We start from the raw sequence: 25,783 nt of genomic DNA on the forward strand, positions 1-25,783 counted from the left end.
TCTTGAGCCAATAATGTTTAATATTTTTTATTATTATTTAGTCAGTATAAATATTAAATTATCATTTTTATTAAGTTATATGGGTAAATTTTAAAAAGTATAGATACAAATTATATTAATTTATTAGTATAAATTGTATTAATTTATGTGTAAAAAAATTTAATAAATATAAGTGTAAATTATATACTTATGTGCAAACGTCTATAAATATGGGTGCAAATTATTACTAGCTAAGTGTCTATTACTAGCTAAGTGTCGACAAAAAAATGATATTATTTGCTAATCATATAACATTGTTTTAAGAGAAATGTTAGAGGACGATGTCATTAATGTTTAAAAATATGAGATAAAATATGTGATTGAATTATGTAATACCAAAACTTTCCGTACATCATGGTCGTACCAAAAGTAGGGCATTACTAACTCATTTTCCTTATTAACTATTTAATATTGAGTCATTAGTTCGATGTTGCGTTCAGTGACAGAACTTGAAACAAAATTTTGGGGGTAATTGTCAAGATGTTTTTAATATGGACCCCATTTAAGATAAGTTCATCTAACATCATCTCTCTGATTTGGGTGATATTGCCAAATTTGAAGCCGTTTTTCAAGATCTCGTTCCAAAGAATTAAGGTCAAACTCATCAGATACAACTCTTTAAGCTTTTGAAGGTTGTATCTCATTTTCTTCGTGATTCATTAAGTAGAAGAATTATCTATCGGTGTTAATATTGTAAAAGCTATGATGCACGGACACTGACACGAACACGGAACACAACACGACACGGGACACGCCGACACGCGAATTTTAAAATTTTATAAGACACTGGGACACGCATACATATAAAATATAAAGTATTTTTTAAATAAATCATAATGATATTTTAATATTTTATTGATATTAGAATATAAATTAATTTTTTTATTATTTTTAATGTATTATTTTAATTATATCAAGTATTTAAAATATTTTTTATTTTAATAAATAATAATATATATTATATCTAAATTTATTTCAATAATATATATTAAAAATAAGACTGGACACGCTGACATGTAATGATATTCAGATGTGTCCAAGCGTGTCCGAAATTTTTTTTTTGTTTTTTATTAAGACACAGTTGGACACAGCAGACACGCGTGTCCAACGAGTGTCGGTGAGTGTCGTGTCCGAAATGTGTCCGACACGCGGACACGACAACTCAGTAAAGTATCTGTGCTTTATAGTGTAAAAGTTATATGTTCTCCTTTTTTAATATTAACCTTTCTCTTAAAAAAATGCATCAATTCTTTGATTTTTTTTATAATTATTTTATATAAAAATTTGAATATATATCTTGTAAAATATGTAAAAAAGAAGTTAGAAAGATAAATATTAAAATTTATAATATTTATTGAATTTTTTTAATTTATATAAATACAATAATATCAATACTTATTGAATATTCTAATAAAAATTAAATTAAATAATAAACAGTAAAATATAAAATAATATTAAATTATATAAATAAAAAATACTTAATTTTTTATATTTGAACTCAAAGGTAAAATGAGTGTTATTTATTGAATAGAGAGTTGCGAAATGCGAATACACTCAGTTCAGTCCAAATCCAACATGTTTTGAATGTTTAAAATTAAAAACTATTGTGTAATAAAAGCAAGAGATGAAGATTAAATTTTGGTATTTTAAGTCATGGTAAAATATTTGAGTCAACTGAATTATTTTTTATTTTTAAAAAATATTACTAATTTTTTTAATAAAAGTTTGGGGGGTCATAGCTCCCCTCGTCTAAACTAAGTTCCGCCCCTGGTTGTGTTTCAATTTTATAGAAAGTAGTTAAAAATTTTGTTTTTATTAACTAAAATCATATATAAAAAATTACGGAGTAATAGTAATCACATAATCATTACTAAAAATAAATTCCATACAAATAAATTCAATATAAAACTTGAATACATTACCTATCCCTTTGGATAAAAATAAGATCCTAATCAATAAAGGCGAGGGAACTATATAAATACAAAAGGAATTACAAGTAAATCTACTAATCATCCGCAACTTCTTACTGAATCTTCGAACCTAATATCACTGAAAGGGTGGAAGATTTTGAGGTGAGAACAAAGAGAATGGAAATGTCGTAAAAGTAATGATTAAGATGCAAATAATTAACTTTACTTAATAAAACTATTTTTATCAAACTTTTGAAAATACTTTTTAATTTTACTTTAGATAGTTAATTACTTTTCTTTAAATTTCTAAACTCAACATATTTCAGTCACAAAACTTGTCATACCAACTATCTTTTCGCCCCCTAATTAATTCTTAGTCACAACAATAGTTATCAATCACCTCAATACATCACAAATTAATAGCACAAGTAAGGAATTCAATTCAACACACAAATAAGTCGCAATAAGACATACAACACAATCACAAAGAAGTAATACCACCAAACGCAACCAAATGTATATGCACAAACATTATGATGCATGCCTGTTCCTAACGCAGGCCATGAGCTCATGCGTCGGTTGTCTACCCGCAACCCAACTTTACTCGGGGCGAATCCCGAATATGGTTTTTTTACTATGTCAGTTAGACACCTTGGCATCACGGTTACCGGTGTCAATTAAGTCTCATCATAATAATATCTTAATGTGTATCACAGTAAGAAACAGTGCTATTAGTTAGGCGAACATTCCCGCATTAGCAATCTCAGGCTATCAATTAGGCGGCTCCTTTCGCATTAGCAATTTGGCGTAAGGCCATTCACATTTCATTCTCTTTCTTTTCCTTATACCTCCACATCACCAATTACATACTCATATATACCTCCGCATCACCGTATTATTAAATGTACCTTCGCATCACCGCTTAACTATACATACCTCCACATCACCTTATCATTATTAACACCTCCGCATCACCATACATTCATTCACCTATAATAACCTCAAAACGTTTAATAAAAGTTCATTTTCTTAATAAACCAAACTCAACTCATCACTTAAAACAATAATATTTTTTCAATAGGATAAACTTAGAACATAATATTTTCCTTGAAAAACTGAAAACAAAATAGAATAAATCTTAAATCAAGTTTTCCTTTGAATAATGCTTTAAGTAAAACCTCGAAGTGTTATAAAAATTTCTGCAGCATTTCTTCCAAAATTCGGGTTTTGCCACTTTTCAAGGGTCCTTTCTAAACCATTTTCAACTCTCAAAAAAACTATTGATAAATCCAACAAACCATATCCAATATTAAAATATTTACAATTCTAAAAGCTAACTAGATTCAGTATCAAATTATTTTCAACTCTCCATTTATTACCAATAAGTCAAACCAACGCTTTCTCCAACTCTTTCCAACAGTTTTAAACCAAAGTCATTCCCTACTTTCAAAAATATAAATCAAACCTTTTAATATTAAACCATTCTTTTGATTTGTGTAAATATGTAAATCTATTCTTTTCTCAACTTAAAAATATTTTTCAAAATAAGCTTATAAGTCAGTTTTTCAAATCAAAATCACCTTTTTGTTTCTTTTCTTTGATGTTTTTAAAAGTAAAGTTGATGCAAATCTTTTGTATCTTATATCAATTTCCAAAAACGAAAATTTTTATAAGTGGGGTGGGATGTAAGTCCCCAGATTTTAGAAATAAATAATAAATTATTTATATTTATATATAATTAGAAAGTTGCATTTATTAAAAAAGTAAATAAACTAAGGTTATGAGAATTCGAGTTTTAAATTAATTCAGTTTTATTAAATATAATTAGATTTGCATTAACTTCACTTTTAAAAACATCAAAGAAAAGAAACAAAAAGGTTTGGCACTTTTTTTTTCAAATGTGAAAGAAATCATATCTCATGAATGACAAAATAATGAGATATGGTCGAGAGTTATTCAAAACATATCTCAAGAAAGAAATTCGAAACAAAGAATTTTACTGCAAGCAGTCAAGGAAGAGATGACTTCAAACTATATTAGCACGAATAAAGATTATACGTTCCCCTAAAACTTCTAACGTTTCCAAACCCTGAGATTAGCATTACCTTACTTCTATTTCGTTCATGACAACTCTTTAGTGTCCCCATATACATAAATCATTAGTATTAACTTGGCCAGACTTAATAACATGAGGAATGTTATGGTAAACTAACAGCGTTAATCAATAGATAGTGAAATGCATAAAGTTCTAATTCTCATTATTCGGACAAGACCTAAAACATAACAGACACTCAGAGTATGCAGTGAAGCATAATCAGTCCATTTCCAAGACTCTAACAGGAACGAACTACTCTGATATCATAATGTAACACTCAAACTTCCAGTACGTCATGATCGTACCAAAAGTAAGGCTTTACTAACTCGTTTTCCTTATTAACTATTTAATATTGAGTATTTAGTTCGATGTCGCGTTTCAATTTTATAGAAAGTAGCTGGAAATTTTGTTTTTATTAACTAAAATCATATATAAAAAATCATCGAGTAATAGTAATCACATAATCATTACTAATAATAAATTTCATACAAATAAATTCAATATAAAACTCGAATACATTACCTATCCTTTTGGATAAAAATAAAACTATATATAAATATAAATAATTCATTATTTATTTTCTAAAATCTGAGGTCTTACATTAGAAAACTAGGGTCTTACAAAATATTATATTAAAAAAATTAGATTAAAAAAATTGAATTCATGACTAAATGATGGCAAAAGATAATAAATTTTGGTAATTTTATAATATTTTTTAGAGTAAATTTCACTCCTTTTCCGTAAGAGATGCTAAAATGACACTTTCCTCCCCTCTATTTGTAAAATATACATTTCCCTCCCTTATAACTTTTAAAAAAGGGTTAAGTACGATTTTGGTTCTTAAGGTAGGATCTACAAAATTTTTTCATCCCCAACCTTGTTTTGCTTATAAAATCATCCCTAAAATTTAACTTAATTTAAAAATAGTCATTTTTACCAATTTTTTAATTTTTATTCTAAAAATAATCCTAACTAAAAGAAGAAAAAAAGAAAAAAATGGGTTAAGGGGAAAGGGAGAAGTATCAGAGAGAGGGGGGGTGTTTGGTTTGGGGAAGAAAAGGGGGAAGGGAAGGGGAAGGAAAAGGGGGAAGGGCCACCGCTGCTATTCTTTGCCGCTGCTGCTCCTCGTCGCCACCGCTCCTATTCCTCGTCGTTCGTCGTTTCTACTCTTCCTCCTTGCCCTCGTCCTCGTCCTCGTCTCGCCGCACCTCAACCTCGCAGCGCCGCGACTTGTGCCCTAGCCTCGCTGCAACTCGCCGTAGCCTTGCCGCAACTCTCACTCCCCTCGCCGCGACGCGTCTGGCCCGCGTCCTCGTATTTGTCGTCGTCAAAGAGGTGGTGGTGGTAGTCGTGTGCAAAATCTGCAACAAGAGTTTCTAGAAGGATTTTTGGTAATTATATTTATAGATTTTTTATTTTTGTAATTGAAGATGAATTAAGGAATTTTTTATTATTGTAATTGCATATGAGTTTTGTTAATGAAAGAGGAAGAATTTTAGTTTTGACTTTTGTTAATGGTTTTGAGTTTTGAAGACGATGATGATTTTCTTGTTTCTTTTAGTTCTGAGTTTTGAGTTCTGCATCTGGGTTCTTATTTTTCTGGGTTCTTGACGATGATAATGATTTTCTGATGTTTCTTCTTATGATTCCGTTATCCATTGTTATTGTTGTTCTTCTGCTTCTAGTTGCTTTTGTTGTTGTTGTTCTTCTTCTGATTTCATTATCCATTGTTGTTGTTATTGTGCTTTTGGTCATTGTTGTTTTATTGGTGTTGCTTCTACTTCTGCTTCAACTTCTAGTTCAACTTCAGCTTCTAGTTCTGCTTCTGTTGATTTTGGGAAAGAATGGAAGGGTATTTTCGTCCGAATGATGATTTTAAAATTAAGTTAAGCTTTAGGGACGATTTTGTAAACAAAAAAGGTTGGGGACGAAAAAAATTTTCAACCTCTACATTAGGGATCAAAAGCGTACTTAACTCTTTAAAAAACCTCTTTTTAATTCATTTTAAATTTTTTGTGTTTACTAATGTTAACTTTATCTACTTTTCACGAAAAATAAATTATTTTTTACAAAAATACCCTTTAGCAAAAATATTATTTTTTTCGTTATTAAATTTTTCTTACTAAAATACTCTTTAATAAATTATTTTTTTATTAATTAAATTAATTATTTTAAAATATCCTTTAATAATTTTTTAATTATTAAATTGTGAATTTATCAAAATTTTTGTTAACAATTATTTTTATATTTTACTATTAATTTTTCGATATTAATATATATTATTTTAATATTAAATAAAAAAATCTTATTACTGTTAATATATATAATAATTAATATAATGGATATCGAAAAATATTCTTACCAAATTTTTTTAATATATATAATTGTAAATTAGGTGAACAAAGATAATACATAAATTGACATTAATTAATATTATTCTATTATTTATTATACTATAAAATAATTATAAAAAAATTTAATTTACCTAATTTTTTAAAAAAAAATAATTTTTATGCACTATTAATATAAAATAATTTTATACATATATTTAATTAAATAATAAAAATAATTATTATTTATATTAATATATAAATAATTTAAATTTTAAAATAAATAATCATCTAAAAAATTAAATATAATTAAACTATTATAAAAAATGTCTTTACATCCAAATTAAACTCAAAAAAAAAAAGAAAGAATAAAAAATTTGTCTTACAAATAGCCCATTCATATATTGTACTTGTCACTCTCATGGCCACAATTTCAGAATCATCTCCACTTTCTCTGAGTCCGAAGTCGATAGAAAAATTTGTCTTACAAATAGTCAACTCATATATTGAACTTGTCACTTTCACAGCCATACAGAATCCTCTTCATTTTCTCTGAGTCTGAAGCCGATAAAAAGTTAAAGTCGAAGAGATAAATTTCGATAGAGCTATGTTGCGTTTATTTCTACAATTTTTTCTTATAGCTTCATCATAAGTTGTAATTTATAAATCAAACCCTAAACAATACTATTTCAAAATCAACTCATATTACAATATGCTATATCAATCCATTTTCTAAAGTCATGCACTCACTAAAAACCCTTTTACATAAAACAAATTCATGATGCAAACCAAATTTACTATTGTAGGCTAAGACATATACTAAGTCAACAAATGCAATTCTTTCACCTTTTTTTTTTCAACGACTACATCATGCAACAAAAAAGAAATTTAAACTTTTTTTTAGGAAAAACCGAGTGAGCGAGTATGATTTTTTTTTATTTTTGGTTAGAGTTTTGTGTGATTGTATTAATGTGTTATAGGTTTTATAAAAAATATAGAAAATTAAAGGGACAAGTTTAGGAGGGAATTTAGACTCAAACAACGTCATTTGAGGATTGAGAACTTTTTTGTTCCGTTATTTTTCTATACCATATATATGTAGAACACCATAACGACCACATCTAAAAAATAGTATCTACATCAGACTTTTTCATTACGTTTTGCAATAGACGGAAAAATTCAAATGTTTACCTTTTAAAAAAATAAGAAATTTAAACATATTTTTTTATTTTTAAAAATTTAAATATCGGTGGGACAAAATATCAAGAACCTATTTATTTTTTGTTTTCTAAAATTATTGTTTGGTCATTGTTTTGGACAGTAATAACTAATTAAGGAACCATTTTATTGGGGCAACAAAAACTAGGACCCAACCAAATCAAAATTCATAGACTTCTAAAACTATTAATTTTTTGGGCTAAATTAGAGGGTTCGAAAACTATTGTTAATAACACCAAATATGCCTATTGACCCATAAGAGGGGCCCAAATTAGAAAAAAATTTCTAAGATGGAGGTTACTCGAATAAGTTCTCGCAGTCGCAAGTCGCAACATAGAGAGGGAAGATGGTTTGGACGCCGGGTCGGGTCTCATCTTGGAGCTCCTGTTTTGTTCGCTCTGGCCTCTGGGCTTTGTTGTTTGCCCGGGTTCTCACAAAAAAAAAAAAAAAGAAAATGGAGGTTACTCACTTCCCAGTTCCCAGCTAGCCAAGTTAGTTAAACACTGAACTTCTGTGTTTTTCCGCCGTCGATGGCAACTGCGGCGGCTCTTTTTAACAACATCCGCCGTTCGCGGCAACTCACCTCCCTCTCCCTCCTCTCTGTGCCACGTGTCCTCACCTCTCAGCGTCACGTTCCCTCACATCCACCACCGCCGCCACTCTCTACACATCCCTCGCTGTCACGCGCACCTCCCTTCGCGTTCCTCGGTACGCGCGCCTTCTCCACTCACTTCCCCGGCGACAGCCAACGGGACGCTGACTCGCTCCGAGTCGAATCGGAGGTTGACTCAGAGCTACTTAGAGCGATCGGGGATGCCGCCTCCACCGGCGGCGGCGGCGAAGATGACCGCATTTTCCCCGTTCGCACTTTGATTTCGATGCTTGATGCGTACCATGATGTTTCTGGATTTCCATGGTAAGCTTCAAGCTCCATCGATTGGTTCTCGCTGCTATATGGAATCTTTTGGTTTAATTTGGCGACTGAATTGAATTTGAAAAACTCACAGGTGGATAATTATAGTTTCATCTACTTTGGCTCTGAGGATTGTTCTGCTTTTTCCTTTGGTTCTAACACTTCACAAGGTTAAAAGAATTGCCGAGTTTTTCCCAAAATGTGAGTATCTTGCGTTTTATTCTAATTTGAAGACATTTCCCTCCATAAGTTTTGAACTCAAATTATTACTGATTACTTTTAAAGATGGTCACTTTGTTAGCAGTTTGTGATTGAACTGATTGCTATCTTGAATGTATTGTTTAATTCTGATTTCTAAGTAATAGTTATTGTTTAATGTTAGTGATGATCTTTCTCAATTACCTTGACAATAGAGTAATGAGTTATATTGATTGTGTTAGTATATGGTATATACACAAAGAACAAGCCTCCTTAATTTGGCATAATTTGATATTTATGTTCTATATCTACTTTAATTGTTATTAATTATTGGTTCCTTCACTTCTCAAAGTGCCTCCTCCAATTCCACCACCTTTCTCAGGAAAGAGTTATCGTCGTCAGTTTCAGTTTTTCCAGAAGAAGAGAAAAGAAGTTGGGTGCCCCTCATACGTGTGGCCACTGTTACCTATTATTACCCAGGTGATATATCTAGCTTGAGAGTTGAAACTCTCCTTTTTCCTTACTCTCCTTATTAAGCAGCCCTTTTTATTGGATACTATTAATTGTTATGCATTGATAATCAAAGAATTTTATAGTACCATTTGATCAGATTATTGTAGTTTGGCTTCACTCAGTAGCTAAAGAAAACAATTTTTATTTGAAAATAAAGTTAATAAATGAGTGTCAATTACGGGGAAAAAGAAAAAGAGAAGTACCAACCTTTCCATGAGCTCTTAGCCAACACATTTCAATCCTTATCAGTTGAATCAACCTTCGATGCGAACTGCTATTTGTTAAGACTGCATGGACAACATGTAGACCACCTGCTTTACCTTGTGGAGAAACTTAACAGTGCATGTGTTCTGCTGAAGACAGATTCAAATAATTGCATAAGCTAGACACAGCGATAGACTTTTGTGCCACTTCCTGTCGACAGAACAGTTGTATTTTGGAACATGGATTTATAGTTGAAGTTGTACAATTTCATTAGATCATTTTAACCTTCTGGAGAAATCGAAATATGTAAGAATAATGTGACATGTTGATAGGGCGGCTCAACAAAAGTTTTATCATGATATTGACATTCTATCTTTCAATTTATTTTCAGCTTCCATGTTTTTTCTTGTGGATGATTAGCATAAGGAAGATGTCACTGGATGGTCACCCTGGTTTCAGTTGTGTAAGGCACTGACTTACTAAAATACTGTTTAATCATTGCATCTGCTTTGTGTAACTTCATATCTTTCAAATTTAATCTTCTAACGGTTCTAGCTCCATGAATGCCTGGATCTTATCATTAAAGTATATCTAACATGATGAGACAGATTTGAATGATAACTGCAAAATATAATGATGTAATCTAAGTTATGGGCTTATAGTTGAAAAATTTACACTGAACATAATATGTATCTTATATTTGGGTTTGGAGGATACATGCACCTTTGACAGAGTCACTCTGTTACTAAATGATTTAAGCTTGTCATATGTTGTGCAGGGTGGTGCTTTGTGGTTCCAGAATTTAACAGAACTCTCTCATGATTATTCAGGCTTCATATTTCCTATTCTGATTGCTAGTCTGCACTACATTAATGTTCAGGTATGGATTCTTGATTCATATTCAATAGGTATTTAACCATAGAATAATATTATGATTGCCTTCTGTTGCTTCACCACTGTCTCCTTGCCTATTGAACTAAAGTTATTCACAAAACATGAAGCAGAACTTTTTCTACTTTCTTGTTTTAAATAAATAATAGATCACTGGATCCAAAAGCAACAGGTCAAGTCAACAACATGTGATTAATTGAGTTGCACAGTGAAAACAGTAATGTTGTGATTAGGCAAGCTAGCATCTTGAAAACCAAGATATTAAAACCTAAATTATTTTTCCACATGCTTATATAATTAATTTTCATGCATAAAAAGATAAGTTGTAAATTTAACAACTTTTTGGGGCTAACTTTTGCTTGAACGCTCAAATAATACAAACACAAATGAGCCTTATGAACATGTTTGAGTAGTATGTTTACTATGTGACATAAGTTTGAATTGATTTTTCTTTGGCTCCATAAAGGAATGAATAATGCTAGGCCCTTAGTTGTGCATGGGTATAATGTGCACAGATATTAGATGTTTTTGACCTGCTGGAAGTTATACTAGTAAAAGGATTTGGGTGTATTGTAATTTACCTTAAGGCACTTGTTTTGTGAAGGGCGTGAATAAGTTGGTGGTACAGTGTTTACTAATTTGTGTTTTATTTATTTATCAGATATCCTTCCGAAAACCTGTGGTTGAAGAAGCGAGGGACATCTTTGACTTATTAGCTAAAGTGAGTCGAAGTTGTCTTCTAGTTCTATTGTCTATCAATAATTTTGCAGATTCTGACCAAAAAATCAAGTTGATCCTTGATTTTTTAATTTTGCAATTTTATCCTTATTTCATTTGACTAGTGTTTTATGAAATATTGCTTGTTATAGTATATAGGATTTACGATTCATTGAATTCTAAAGTAGTAATATGTCTCCTAAATGAGTTATACATTTGCTACTGCAGTACTACAAGTGGTATTTGGACTTTCTAACACTGCCTATAGCTTTTATTGGCTTCTGTATTCCTCAGGTAATTCTAATCCTTACTTGTTATGTTGTCAACTCTAACTTCTAAGATAACATATTTTCACTTAAATACGGTTTAGCTTTTTTTTTTTTTACTGGTTGGAAAATTCTATCAACATGCATTATTACCAAACTAATAGATGCTATCCGTGTTATGTTCGGACAATTTATGCTAATAAGGCTATTGATAAAACTTAGGAAAATGTAGGAAAGATCATAATGTGTGTGAAGTTTTAACTGTCAAAATAAAATATCCATAATTTAAAATTATGATAAAAGGTTGAAGGCCCATTAATGGCCTACTACATTCAATTTAAGACTCATAAGATAATTTATATATTTTATTAATTCAAGCTCTAACAATTTAAATTTTAAAATTAGAATTCACAACAAAACCTAGAACATAATGATTTTGAAACTGATGAATCTACACCAAAAAAAACATTTGAAACAAAAACCACCCCATGTCACTTGTAACATCTGTGACAAAATCCTACACAAAAGAATCAAAACCAAAAGATGCACTGACCATTAATATTAATTTCATGGCCAAGCTATGGGAGGGGAGTGAATAAAATTTGATTTCTGTGATAAAATCCTACACAAAAGAATCAAAACCAAAAGATGCACTGACCATTAATATTAATTTCATGGTATACTTATTCCGTCTTTCTGTGCAGGGAAGCCAACTCTATTGGGCCACCAACAGTTCATTAACCCTCATTCAGGTCAGTAATATGTCATCCACATCTTTCAGTTCTTTTGTTTTGGACTACTGTTTTATAATAATAATAAATTTTGGCTCTACAAATAAATTTTGCAGCACTATGCCCTTAGACATCCTGTTGTCCTTGCAAAATTGGGGTTACAAGACAACAAAAGTCAAAAAGCAGCTATTGAGGAAGGTGGTGATTCTAAAGCTACCAAGGAATTTTTGTCTCCTGGAAACAACCCTATAGATTCACCTGAAAAGTGGCATAAGTTCCCCATAGAGGAAATGTCCCCTGAAGCATTGGTTGCTGTGAGTGATCTAGAACATGTACATTATGCCCTTCAAACTAGATTTGCTATCAAGAATTTGTCACTAATCCATGCTTGATTTGCTTACAGCTTGCAATCCCGTTTATGAACAGTAATGACAAAGAAAGTGCTATCCCTTTACTAAAGTAAGCCATCCTTCTATTTTCTTCAGTAAGGGAAGAAAATTTGATTTTGGAACCACTGCTGCTGATCTTATTTCTAAGGCTTTGTATCTGATTGATGGTGCATTGGATTAGTAACTTCCATTTGCAGACATGCACTTGATAAGGACCCTCAATATGTAAGAGCTTTGGTTTTGATGGGTCGGATTCTGTTGCTGAAACAGAGTAATGATGAAGCTAATGAATACTTTGAGCGTGCAATATCAAAGGTATGTTGTCACGTTTGCACGCATTTTAACAAAAAACAACAACAAAGCCTTATCCCACTAAGTGGGGTCGGCTACATGAATCAAACGACGTCATTGTGCTCTGTCATGTATCATGTCTACAGAGAGACCGTTTACATGTAGATCTCGTTTGACCACCTCATGGATGGTCTTCTTAGGTCTTCCTCTGCCTTTCGCCCTTTGTCCATCTTCCATCTCATCCACCCTCCTGACTGGATGTTCTATCGGTCTTCTTCTCACATGTCCAAACCACCTGAGACGCGATTCAACCATCTTTTCCACAATGGGTGCTACTCCAACTCTCTCCCTTATATCTTCATTCCTTATTTTATCCAATCGCGTGTGACCACTCATCCATCTCAACATCTTCATCTCTGCCACACTCAGCTTATGTTCGTGCTCTCCTTTAGCCGCCCAACACTCCGTACCATACAGCATAGCCGGTCTTATAGCGGTGCGATAGAATTTACCTTTAAGTTTTAAAGGCACTTTTTTGTCGCATATAAAACCAGATGCACTCCGCCATTTTGACCAACCTGCTTGGATCCTATGATTTACATCATGTTCAATCTCTCCATTATCCTGTATGATGCACCCAAGATACTTAAAACTTTTAACTTTTCGTAAGGTGTTCTCTCCAATTTTCACCTCTATATTGGAGTTTTCCCTTCTCAGACTGAACTTACATTCTATATATTCCGTCTTGCTACGGCTTATGCACAGACCATACACTTCTAGAGCTTCTCTCCATAACTCCAACTTCTTATTTAGGTCTTCCCTTGACTCTCCCATAAGGACGATATCATCGGCAAAAAGCATGCACCATGGCACAGGCTCTTGGATGTGCTCTGTGAGTACTTCCAAGACTAATGTGAAAAGGTATGGACTTAAGGATGATCCCTGGTGTAATCCTATACCAATAGGGAATTCCTCTGTCACACCACCTTGAGTCTTCACACTAGTTGTGGCCCCATCATACATGTCTTTAATTGCCCGAATATATGCGATCCTTACTCTCCTCTTTTCTAAAATCTTCCATAAGACCTCCCTTGGTACCCTATCATACGCTTTTTCCAAATCAATAAACACCATGTGTAGATCCCTTTTATTACTACGATACATCTCCATCATCCTTCTTAATAGGTATATCGCTTCAGTGGTAGATCTGCCTGGCATAAATCCAAATTGGTTCTCTGTTACTTGTGTCTCTTTTCTTAACCTCCGTTCTATCACCCTTTCCCATAACTTCATAGTATGACTCATAAGCTTAATCCCTCTATAATTTCCGCAACTTTGTATATCCCCCTTATTCTTATAGATAGGTACCAAGGTGCTCTTTCTCCACTCATCAGGCATCTTCTTTGACCTTAAAATCTCATTAAAAAGCTTGGTTAACCAGTTGATGCCTTTTCCTCCAAGACCCTTCCAAACCTCAATCGGGATATTATCAGGTCCTACTGCTCTGCCATTTTTCATCTGCTTTAGAGCCTCTTTTACCTCGAAGTCTCGAATCCTTCGATAGTAGTCAAAGTTTTGATCTTCTTCCCTTGTGCATAATCGACCAAGGCTCGGAAGAGTCTTCTGTCCCTCATTAAATAACTCGTAGAAGTAGCTCTTCCACCTTTCATTAATCTTCTCCTCTTGAGCCAACACCTCTCCATCCTTATCCTTTATGCACTTAACCTGATCCAAATCTCTCGTTCTTCTTTCCCGGCTCTTTGCAATTCTATATATACCTTTTTCTCCTTCTTTCGTGTCCAAAGACTGGTAGAGACCCTCATATACTCTTGTTCTTGCTTCACTTACAGCCACTTTTGTCTCTTTCTTAGCCGCCTTATATTTTTCCCAGTTATCTGCATTGCGGCATAAAGACCACTCTTTAAAGCATTCTCTTTTTATCTTTATCTTTTCTTGTATACTCGCATTCCACCACCAGGACTCCTTGTCTCTTAGTCCTATTCCTTTAGATTCACCAAAACTTTCTTTTGCTGTTCTTCTAATAACTTCTGCCATCTCCCTCCACATCTCTTCCGCGCTTCCATTCCCATCCCACCTTGCCTCTTCTCCTACCCGTCTTAGGAAGCTTCTTTGTTCCTCACCTTTCATCCGCCACCACCTCGTCCTTGGGTTCTTCGTATGATGTCTTTTCCTCAACTTTTGCTCAACGCGAAAATCCATGACGAGCACCCTATGTTGTGTTGTCAAACTCTCTCCCGGGATAATTTTACAGTTAATGCAAAATTTCCGGTCGACTCTCCTCAACAAGAAGAAGTCGATTTGAGAGCTTGTCATGCCATTCTTATAGGTTATAAGATGTTCGTCTCTCTTTTTAAAACATGTATTTGCGATGAGAAGATCAAAAGTTGAGGAAAAGTCCAAAATAGTTTTACCCTCGGCATTGATCACCCCGAAACCATGGCCTCCGTGAATACTCCCATATCCAGTCACTTCTCTCCCAACATGGCCATTTAAATCTCCTCCTAAGAAAATCTTATCTCCCAAAGATATGCCTTGAACTAAACTCTCTAGATCCTCCCAAAACCTTATCTTGTGTTGTTCGTCCGAACCCACTTGCGGTGCATAGGCGCTAATCACATGAAAAGCACCTCCCTCCACCACAAGTTTGATAGAGATGATCCGATCTCCCACCCTCTTGACATCAACTACGTCCTTCTTCCACTGCTTATCCACAATTATTCCAACTCCATTCCTATTCTTCACCTTTCCTGTATACCAAAGTTTGAAACCAGAAGAATCCAACTCCCTAGCCTTTGCACCAACCCATTTCGTTTCTTGTAGGCACATAATGTTAATCTTCCTCCTTGTCATGGTATCCACCACCTCCATGGACTTTCCTGTTAGAGTGCCTATGTTCCATGTCCCAAATCTCAGCCTTTTGTCGCTTTGACCTTTACCTTTTCCTTTGTGAACTAGCTTATTTACCCTCGTCCGTTCACGAAAACGCGAGAACCCTTGCTCATTTAACACTACATCCGGGCACCGATGCAGCGGCTCTTGCTTTGACACCGTACTCGAGCCATACGGCGCGTTACTTCCGGGTAACGACCTAACTTTAGCGCAATAATGTCTTTGATTCATGTCATGGGGGGTTCGGCTATATTTTTACGTTGGTTGCCGAAGACCTAACACAACCCTCTTTCTTTATCCGGGCTTGGGACCGGCTATGTACCGCAAGTGTAACATAGGCGGAGTTTGCACGCATTTTAATTTAAATTTATATGACTTATGATGGTGCTAGGTGCCGGGTCTAGTATTTGGGTCATCTAAGAACTGTGATGTATACTGTCTCTTTCGCTGCACTGGTCTGATTTCACTTAATGTGTGTAACCCCCAATTAACTTTCTTTTTTTTATCAGCTTTATCATGCTGGCCTCCCAACTGATGCAGAAGATCTTGATCTTTTAATTCTATCGTCCCAGTGGGCCGGAACTGCATGTGAACGACAGGTGAAAAACTCGTTACAATTTGTCAAACCGAGTAAACTTATGTTGCACCAGTCCTTTGGAGAGATATACGGCCAAAAAATGGATTAGATATGCATTTAATAGGGAGCATTGTGACAGATGTGCATGGAAGGGGTCTTGTTTGCCCTAATTGTCTTGCTCGAAAATTGCACCTCTATTCCTCCTCAAAATCTCCAAATTTTCTAGAAGAGATCTAGTATATGATTTCTGTGTCTATTAAAACAAGATTTTCTGTATGGCAGGGAAAGAAGGCCGAAGGACGCGTACACTTTGAAAGAATTGCAAATATGGAGGAGCCGAGAGATCCTACCAGCAAACGCTACTATTTTGATGGGTTATTACTGCTTGCTAGGTACAAATTAGAGTCCAGTTTGAAACTTTTTTTTTTCAACACTGTTCTTGTCATGTTCTTTATATTGGATTGTGACTTTGGCAATACGCAGCTCTCTATATGATGAGGGTAATAAGGAAGAAGCTGCCAAGTACCTGCGTCTTGTTGTTGCTTACAACCCTTCTTACCAAAAATTCTTGGACCAGTGCGAGAGAAATGATGATGATGATGATGGTGACGATGATGATATTGTCACCGATCTTGCCAATAGTAGGAGAGAACTTTGAATTCAATTGTTTTGGTTTCTATTTATGTTTGTTGTATATTCAAAACATAAAAGTTTTTCTTTGCACTATAGGCTTAGGCATGTTTAGTTTAGAGTTTTGAATTAATATTTTAGCTGTGTATTTCAAATTCAAAATTTTTGTGTATCCCCCTTTAATAGTGAAGGGTGTTCGAGACTCCATACATAAGATATAAATGAGTAGAAATAACAGAACTCATATTCGATTACTTAGAAAAAGGTTTATTTAATCAATTCAATACTTGTTTTATGTATACGTTAAATGTGTCGTCCACATTTTTTTTAATGTTGCACGTTTCAAATTCACTTCTATATAATAGATGGAAATTAACTGATATAAGATGAAAATAATTGAGTTTCATTTCTAGTTAAGAATAGCCTCTAGTAAAACGAAGATACTTATATTGAGGTATTCTAGGTTAAATTTGTATGGTTATATCGAATGAGTCATGGTATAATTTGAAGGGGAGAAATACGATTCATAACGTTAGTGCAAAATTTGAGTAAGTAAAGAACGTGGGGGCAAAGAACTTAGGTCGAATTTTGTTAATTAACACATGAGAAAATTATTCGACTCGTGGTAAATAAAGAACGTGGGGGCAAAGGCTTGGTGACCAAAGTAAAAGAGAAGGCGTGAGACTTTCAGTTTGGAGAACAAGGTCTTTTTATGGTCAATGAAAGATGGAAAAGCTACTTTGTGAAAAAGAGAAAAATAATTGACAATCTTGCATCATTGTTTATAAATAGAAGTTTAAAAGAGTTAATGACTTCAATCTGAACACTTTATAATTATACTAAAATTATGCAATTTCCAAGTCACACTAACGTCAAAGAGTGCAAGTATATATAAGTATCTGAAATTAACTTTCAACTTGTTTTATTGTTAGTTCTTTGTTTCAAGTACTTTATTTTTATTTTCTTTTTCTCAAGAATTTTGCTTTCTTTCAATTTTTATTTCGTTTTCATGTTTATTTAAAGTTCATTTATCTTTTGTGTGTCCATGCATTATAATTATTTACATTCTTTATTATAATTTAATGTCGCTAATATTTCATACATTTCATATACACACTTATAAATTTCGGATCGAATTTTCTCTTTTAAGAAACTAAATCTTTAAAGTAGCCTTTCAAATTCGGCTCATGCACCAATTTTCCGTGTGAATCAGCAGCTGGACTGCTGATATAACACGTGACATCATCACTAACTCCCACATCATTATCATCCTCATACATCCCTTCTCTCATCCTTTCTCTCTCCCTCGCCCCAACACTACCACTCCCCCAACCCATCTCACGGCAAGCTAAAGTGCGACCTCGACACCCTCAACCGCAGCCTCCACGACTCCACCATCCTCTCCCACACCCATATCGACAGTGTCGCCGCCCTCTCCACCAACCCTCCGTAACTCTCCACCAGTCCTGGAAGTGAAATTAGCTCCACAAAATGGTTGCAAATGAAGAGTTGCATAAGCTAATAGGGACAACAACCTTCAATTTTTTTTTCAAAATAAAAAACAAAGAGGAACAGAGTTGGTGTACTCAAATCTGCCATTGATGATCAACAAGAACATTATTCATTTTTTTTAAATAAAAAACAAAAGAATAAAATTGGTACAACCATTAGATTTACTATTGAAAAAGAACAAATAGAGCGTGCTTTCAGATAAAAGTGAAGAACTGTGGCAATGAAAGTAGAAGAAGCAGAGGCGAATCGAGATGGATGCTGAAGCTGTAACAAAAGCGAGCAGAGGTTGCGGATACGGAAAGTGTGGTGGTGGATTAGGAATGATGATTGTGGTGATGGTCCAGGGAATTAGAGATGAGAATTGAAAAAGGATGTATGAGGAGGAGGATGATGATGATGATGTGGGAGTTAGTGATGATGCCACGTAGTATTGGTTGTGCCATATTAGTAGTTCGGTTGTTGACTCATGTCAGAAATAAGTTAGGAGACTAGTATGTCGCTCCGGAAGTTAATCTGGGAGATTTAATTAGTACAGTTAGAATTTTAAAAATCAAATTGGTATACAAATTGAATCTAGGAAATTACTTTAAAAATTTAATCATTTTTCTACTTCTCAAATTAAGATCTTAATACAAATTTGATTTAATACAAATTTGATTTGATATTTAGATTCTATTTAATTTAAAAAACACAGACAAGAGATATGAATACCGTAGAGCATATTCTATGTTTGTTTGTTAAAACACAAATTTTTTATAAACACGTTAGTACATAAGTATATACAAAATACATGTATTTAATATACTTCTAAAATAATGAGACACAAAAACACAATTAATTAGACACAATTTTTTACTCATTTACTCCTTATTAATTTTTTAATTCTAATTCTTTTTTCTCTTTCTTCTTCTTCATCCACTGTGACCATTCTCCTTCCTCACTCCTCCCTCCTTCCACCGTCGCATCCCGTCCAGATTTGCCGTGAGCGTTGCATCTCTTCGTCCAGATCCACCACCGTCGTCCCGTCACCCCCTTCGCCCAGATCTGCGTGGCACCGCCGCTGCGTCTCCCACTTTGTCCAGATCCGAGCGCTGCCCTGTGTCTCTTCCTCCGTCCAGATCTGCACGTCGCCACTCGTCTCCTCCTTCGTTTAGATCCGTGGTCGCTGCTACGTCTCCTCCTTCATCTAGATTTGCTGCTGTTGCCTTTCCTCCCTCTTCGCGATGCCCACGGCCGCCTCTCCCTCTTCCTCTTCGAGTTTGTCATTGCCGCCTCTTTCTTTTGGTTCTTCTCTTTTCACAATTTGCTATTCAGTTACCTTCTCCTTTTTTTTTATTTTTCTGTTAAAAAATAAAAAATTTTGTTGATTCTTATAAAATTTTTGCTAATTAATTTGTGATGAATTGTGTGTGATGATGAATATGTGGCAGTAAAGATGGTGAATAATAATAATAATAATAATAATAATGGCTGATAATTTTTTTTTATAAAGATAATATAAACTCTTTTTTAATTTTATTGTATCTTGTTCAATATTTACTAAATACAGTACATAAATACTAATAATTTGTGTCTATATTTTTAATATCTATATCTTTTGTGTTTCTGTCTCAAAACATACATAAACCAAAAGCTGCCTTAGACATTAATAAAAATCAATAATGTATTTGGTAATTGGTACGGTCTAAAATCGCCATATTGCGGCTTCCTAGAACATCTAATTAGAAAGGAAAGCAGCAAGTCGTGGGCATAATCAGCCATTTGTTGTGTCCTTGTGTAAATTATATTTGGAATCGGTACAACCACCATAGCAAAGTCTAATTTCACCAAATAAAATTTATTATATTGATTAAATGATGATATTATATTTTATCATTTCATGTTTATAGTAAAATTATTTATGTGCAGACATCTTTTTTGTTTTGTGTATAATTTTTTTAGGTCTTCTTTTATTTTTGTTATTTTTTGTGTTCATTTTCGAATTGGATAATTTATTGATTTTTTATTTGCACATTCAAATTACATGAGATGAGATTTTATTATTTTTTAATAATAAATATTTTTTTATATCTTTATTTCTTAGTCTGTTAATATGATTGGCCATTTATTCATCTAATCTAAATATTTATATTTCTATCACACTAAATTTATATATATGTAGAAGCGATAAAATTTGGTTGTGCAAATATCATAAAAATTATTCAAATGCTAAATTACGTCTTCATTGTAAGAGGAAAAGGAAATTAAAAAAAAAAGACCTGAAAGAGACAAATTGATTAATTCAGCATGTTCCGTGGGCAAGACGTGTGTTCCGAAAACAGAGTAAATGAATTTGGTGCCAAATTAAGAGCAAATCACATTATTGGCTTTTGCTAAATGCTATAACGTAATTATAAATGGGTTTTGCCGTTTTGGTATGTGTCTTAAAAAGTTAAAAGTTAAAAGTACATTTTAAGAATATCATAAATAAAAATAATCTATTAAAAATTATTAAAAAATAAATATTTTTATATTTTTAAAATATTAAATATATTAAAAGTTAAAAAAATTTCTATTATTATTTTCTTAAAATGTGTTCTTAAGGCATAAAATAACTAAATCCAATTATAATTTATCAAAGTATTGACACCATTGTTGATACAGTATAAACATTGAACACAGATTATACTTTAAAATTAATAATTTTAATAACTTTAGAGCATAGCCAATATTTTAATACTTATAATCATAAATAGAAACTAATTAGTTTAATATGTATTAAAATTTTATCAAATACTCTAAATATTAAATATAATTTAAAAGTTATTTTATAATATTTTATCAATTTTTTTTTCAAATAGAAACAATTACTTTGAAAAAAAATTCAGTTGATTAAATATAAATTTATTTCAACATAATTAATTATGTAAAAATTATTATATAAACAATTCAAATCTTACTGTCTTTCCGAATACATCCTAAACCACCATTAAAAAATAAAAGCAAAAGAAACACTAACTATTGCTTAACACTTAAGAAGCTAAAAGTAAAAATATTTTATTCAAAAAAATAATTTTATTCTTGATACCCAACTATTTTAAAAACTTTAATATATTGAAATATAAAAATAAAATTCTTTATGACACTATATAGGTAGCTAAACAAGAACAAGAACAAGAACAAAAGTAAATAAAAGAAAAAGAAATAACACAACAAAACCCAACTAAAAAGCAACAAATAAACTCAAGAGACTTCAATTCCTTTCTTCCCCATTCCATTCACTTCTTCTCCCTTTCTCTCACCACCACACACTGTTTTCATTTCAGCAAACACAAAAACACAGACACATTTATTGGCTTCGGTTATGTTCTGTTTACCAATTATTCAGTTGCAGCAACCAAACTATAAAGACACAATCTTTTCATCATCATCATGAACCCCTTTTCCGCTTTTGCTCTTAAAACACAATATTCTACTTAAAATTCAACTTTTTTATGGTGCTTCCCAATTTGGGTACCCACAAATAAATATAAAAAGCTCATCTTTACAAAAGGGTAGCTGGATAGTTAGACAGATCTCAAATCTCAAAATTCTTCAACCTCCTTCAATGGCGTCATGCCCAGCAAATTCAATTACCTACAATGGCAGCTTGTGTGCATGCATCCCTGGCTATGTTCTGAACAACACTGCAAAAAGTTGCACCCTTTTTTCTTCAGGCTCCGACATAACAACAAATTCTGGTGTTGACTACTATGCTCTCAGCTTCCCTGAGACACTCTTTGCCTTTGACAGAATCAAGAAGTTCACACAGTCACAAGCTGTGTTCTTAGTGAAGTCTTCATTTTGACTCAATCCTCTATCAGGTTGCTATACCAGATCATATCAAAGAGATCAATTGAGGTGCATAATATAAGAGCAACAAATGGACCAGAATTAGCTTCATTTATCAGTCACTTGGATTTCAATATAACAGCAATATCTAGTATGAGCTGTGCAAATCTACGTGGCCTCGGTACTTTAGTTACGGGGAATCCTGGCTTTGTTGACGAGAGAGTTCTTTCACTGTCAACATTAGTGAACTACACTTGTTACAACTCAAGCAAGGGGCCAACTATAGCATTAAAGTGTGAAAAGTGCAGAGCTATCCCTGATAACATGTATATTTCATGGCAGTTTGTTGATCTTCCAAGTTCTCCTGCCACTGCTGTTGGTTTTGAGTTCAAGCTATCTGCATCTGATTATACTAAAAAACATGTTAGTTTTGTTAATGGAACACTAAAGAATGGAAGCAATTTTGACAATAGCCCTGTTACATTCAGAGGGAGAGAATCAAATATTCTGAAGTTTAACTTGTTCCCTAGAATATACCGTAATTTACACGATCTAAAGCTCATACAGCCTTTATTTCACGAGTTCCTCCCAGGTTCGGTTTCTCGTGACAGAAATCAACTTCGAGCATCACTTGAAAATTCTGTTGATGGCCTAGTTAACACTACATTGTACATCAATTTTCTCTCTGCTTATGTTGTGGAAATCGACAAGGAGAATATTTTGGGTCCTGGTAAGCTATCTGTCTACAATTTTTCATAAGAACTTACTTTTGAAACTAATTAAACTTGACTTACTCTCTCTAATTCCTTATTTGAAGTACTCAAATTATCATTGGTATCTCTTCTTACTAGATGCTATCAACTTCTTTGCCTTCAAGTTCAACCACTTAAGATTCCTTTTCATTCGATATCTTAATTTTTAAACAAAGAATAATTTGTATCTATAATCTGAAAAGAGAAATTGCCCTCATGTCAAACTACTAGCTATGTGTATTATGTATTGGTTTGGCCTAATCGACAGCAAATACATCACTTTGCCATGCATGAATAAAGTTAACCTAATGGAGACATGGTTCTTTGACTTTTTTCTCGAATGACACTACTGCACTGCTGTGAAAAGTTTTGTTATCTAAACGAACTATTTTGGAGGCAAGATCAAATTCTCATTACCCCTATGTCTGAATGTCCAATGTAGCTTCAGAATATATTAATAATTTCATTATTTTTCGTTTCCATTTGCAGTGAGCTTCCTTGCGGATCTTGGTGGCCTATATTGCATTAGCATTGGGATCTTTTTCTACCTGCTGATACAGGTTTAATTTTCAATCCTTTATCCTCTTGAATTCTAGTTTTATTTCTTTATTTCTTAGCAGTCAATTCATAACTTTTTCATGCTTTATATTCCAATGCAGTCCTAACTTTTTGTTTAAATCCAGTGTGAGTATAGGATAAAGAAACTCAGAAATGAAGACAACGTTATGCGGACTATTAGAAATCGGCGCAAAGCACAAGAACACTGGGACAAAGTAAATTCTTTGCTGAATAGTGAAAGTTCTTTGATGTTGTACTGTTTCTCTTTTGCTAAATTTTAGCCTTATAATTGGTATCAGTTGAGGAAATATGTGATGTTCACTTATGGCTACCCTACAATTGAAGATGACTACAAGAACTCCAAAACAGATCCTTGTTGTAGCGGGACTATGCTGCATTCAGTTCGTGGTAGTGCATCGTCGCGTAAACGAAGGATGCAAAGCAAAACAAGTTCTATAAGTTTCTACAAGAAAGCTGACCAACCTGCTACCATGGTAAAGCTTTTACCATGCACATTGCACAATCTTCGGTTTTGTTTGATTTTGCAGCTGCATCTTCTTTCACATTGGATCTTAAATCTTAAATGAATAATCGAGATCCTAATGCATCGAGGTGTTTTTACTAATATCCAATTTTTACTGATTGAGATCTTATTCTCTCAATGCATATGGTATAGGCTATGCAGTTATCTTTCCCTCTATTTATAAACAAAATATAATAAAAAGAAGAGGAAACTGGCCCTGCATTGATTCAAGGATTTGTTGATTTCATCTTTCAGTCACAGAGCTTCAGACCAGTTGGATCTGCAAATGGTTCAAACCTGCAACCTGAAAATATGGAAAAACAGCATAATGTTGATATACACAACAATGATCCTCATCGGCCTCGATCTTCTCAATCGCACGAGTCTTCAATTGTTGATGATAACTTCATTCCTCCTCCACCTTCACTAGGTAAAATTTCATTTCATACCAGGCATACTTATTAGGCGAACTGACACCCTTGTTTAGGAGAAGTGGTATTGTGAGAATATGGTGTGCACATATTAAACTATAATAGTAATATATTAATATACTCTTATGACCTGTTGCAATGTCATATAAATATTGTGATCAAGGACTTTATATTATAATAGCTTGATACTATCCATAATTTATTATACCACAGTGTAGTTGATTCATATAGCTAACCCCACCTAATAGAAACAAAGGCTTCTTTATAGCTGTTCTATAATATATCTAATTTTCATAGGATAAGTTATTTGGTTGAGCTGGTTAACAGATCATGGATGTAAAAAAACTAATATAACCAAATCATTTGTTATAACTGTTATAGCTAACTTGATGTAATAATGCTATTTATTTGAGTTTTTTGGTTGTAGCATTTAGTCAAAGCAAGTCCCATGCCTAAAACTTAATATACCAATATTTTGCACTATTTCCAATTTCAATACTAAAATTAGAAATTTCATACATTACGCAATTAAGTTGTTTAGTTTAGTCTCTATATAGCTATTATTAGAATTTTCATTATCATCCATTATTTGTGAAGCTTGTTTCTAACTTGTTGGAATATAATTATTTACCATTACCTCTTTCAACCTCCAAGCATATATAACCTGCGTGCAAATGCAATGCAGAATGCAAGGACGGCTCGAGAATGAACATGTCCGACGTTCAGAAGAATCTCCAAAGCTTGTACGAGTACAATGTCATGCTGAGGGACAAGTTAGTAGCAGCACAGTCTCTGCTGCATTCTTCCTCATCTTCACAATCTTCTAAAGTTCGAAGTAACGGAACCTAACCATACCCCATCTTTGTAAATGTGAGTCCTTATCCGTGTATTGTCAAATTGTTCCATCCACAAGCATGGATGTTGTCCTACAATGGAGTTCCGATCAAGGAAAACTAATGGTCGGAGAATCTGCGGCATGGACAGAAATACTCGCAAAACTTCTGGCCGGATATTCTTTCCCACGTTCAAAGCTGCTTGAGTTTAGACAAACTATGTGAATCCATGTCTTAAAGAGATTTTGGTTTTACAAGTGATTCATTCATACTCTTGTACAAGTGATTTTCCATGTCATGATAACTTTGTATAGCCAATGCTTTTATTTTGTGCAGTGGAGAGTGATATTGAACTTCAATTGTGAGGCTTGAGTTCTTGAGGATGTGACACAGTTTTCACTTGTTATATTATTACTGGACCTAGATCCGTGCAATGTGCGGGATTAAAATGTATAATTTTTTTAATGTTATTTAATTATCAAGCTCTGTTGATTAACATAGCCCTTAACAACATGCAATGAACATGAGTAATGAAAGATTTG

The 25,783-nt window shown here is 33.3% G+C and overlaps 2 protein-coding genes across 2 annotated transcripts; both read left to right on the forward strand.

The window, feature by feature from the left end:
• Nucleotides 1–8,034: 8,034 nt before the first annotated feature.
• On the forward strand, nt 8,035–17,086 carry LOC112797541 (ALBINO3-like protein 2, chloroplastic). Its single transcript, XM_025840539.3, has 14 exons — nt 8,035–8,508; nt 8,600–8,706; nt 9,056–9,183; nt 9,812–9,883; nt 10,199–10,300; nt 10,973–11,032; nt 11,257–11,322; nt 11,999–12,046; nt 12,142–12,339; nt 12,429–12,484; nt 12,612–12,729; nt 16,125–16,214; nt 16,475–16,584; nt 16,676–17,086. Exons 1-14 carry the CDS (start codon nt 8,123–8,125, stop codon nt 16,848–16,850), a joined length of 1,716 nt encoding a protein of 571 aa, XP_025696324.1. The 5' UTR covers nt 8,035–8,122; the 3' UTR covers nt 16,851–17,086.
• Nucleotides 17,087–21,490: 4,404 nt separating this feature from the next.
• On the forward strand, nt 21,491–25,737 carry LOC112795298 (uncharacterized). Its single transcript, XM_029297988.2, has 6 exons — nt 21,491–22,874; nt 23,386–23,456; nt 23,580–23,669; nt 23,754–23,948; nt 24,233–24,407; nt 25,094–25,737. Exons 1-6 carry the CDS (start codon nt 22,298–22,300, stop codon nt 25,255–25,257), a joined length of 1,272 nt encoding a protein of 423 aa, XP_029153821.2. The 5' UTR covers nt 21,491–22,297; the 3' UTR covers nt 25,258–25,737.
• Nucleotides 25,738–25,783: the final 46 nt, after the last annotated feature.

Source organism: Arachis hypogaea, chromosome 4 (genome assembly GCF_003086295.3).
Source record: "Arachis hypogaea cultivar Tifrunner chromosome 4, arahy.Tifrunner.gnm2.J5K5, whole genome shotgun sequence".
Classification (NCBI taxonomy): Eukaryota; Viridiplantae; Streptophyta; class Magnoliopsida; order Fabales; family Fabaceae; genus Arachis; species Arachis hypogaea.

What these genes read in the sequence shown, in the direction of transcription:
- LOC112797541 (XM_025840539.3), top strand. Translation starts at nt 8,123, where the DNA reads ATGGCAACTGCGGCGGCTCTTTTTAACAACATCCGCCGTTCGCGGCAA. An exon ending in TCTTTGACTTATTAGCTAAA is followed by an intron (nt 11,033 to 11,256) that starts GTGAGTCGAAGT and finishes TTGCTACTGCAG; the next exon opens with TACTACAAGTGGTATTTGGA. An exon ending in TTGGCTTCTGTATTCCTCAG is followed by an intron (nt 11,323 to 11,998) that starts GTAATTCTAATC and finishes CTTTCTGTGCAG; the next exon opens with GGAAGCCAACTCTATTGGGC.
- LOC112795298 (XM_029297988.2), top strand. Translation starts at nt 22,298, where the DNA reads ATGAGCTGTGCAAATCTACGTGGCCTCGGTACTTTAGTTACGGGGAAT. An exon ending in TTTTCTACCTGCTGATACAG is followed by an intron (nt 23,457 to 23,579) that starts GTTTAATTTTCA and finishes GTTTAAATCCAG; the next exon opens with TGTGAGTATAGGATAAAGAA. An exon ending in CTGACCAACCTGCTACCATG is followed by an intron (nt 23,949 to 24,232) that starts GTAAAGCTTTTA and finishes TTCATCTTTCAG; the next exon opens with TCACAGAGCTTCAGACCAGT.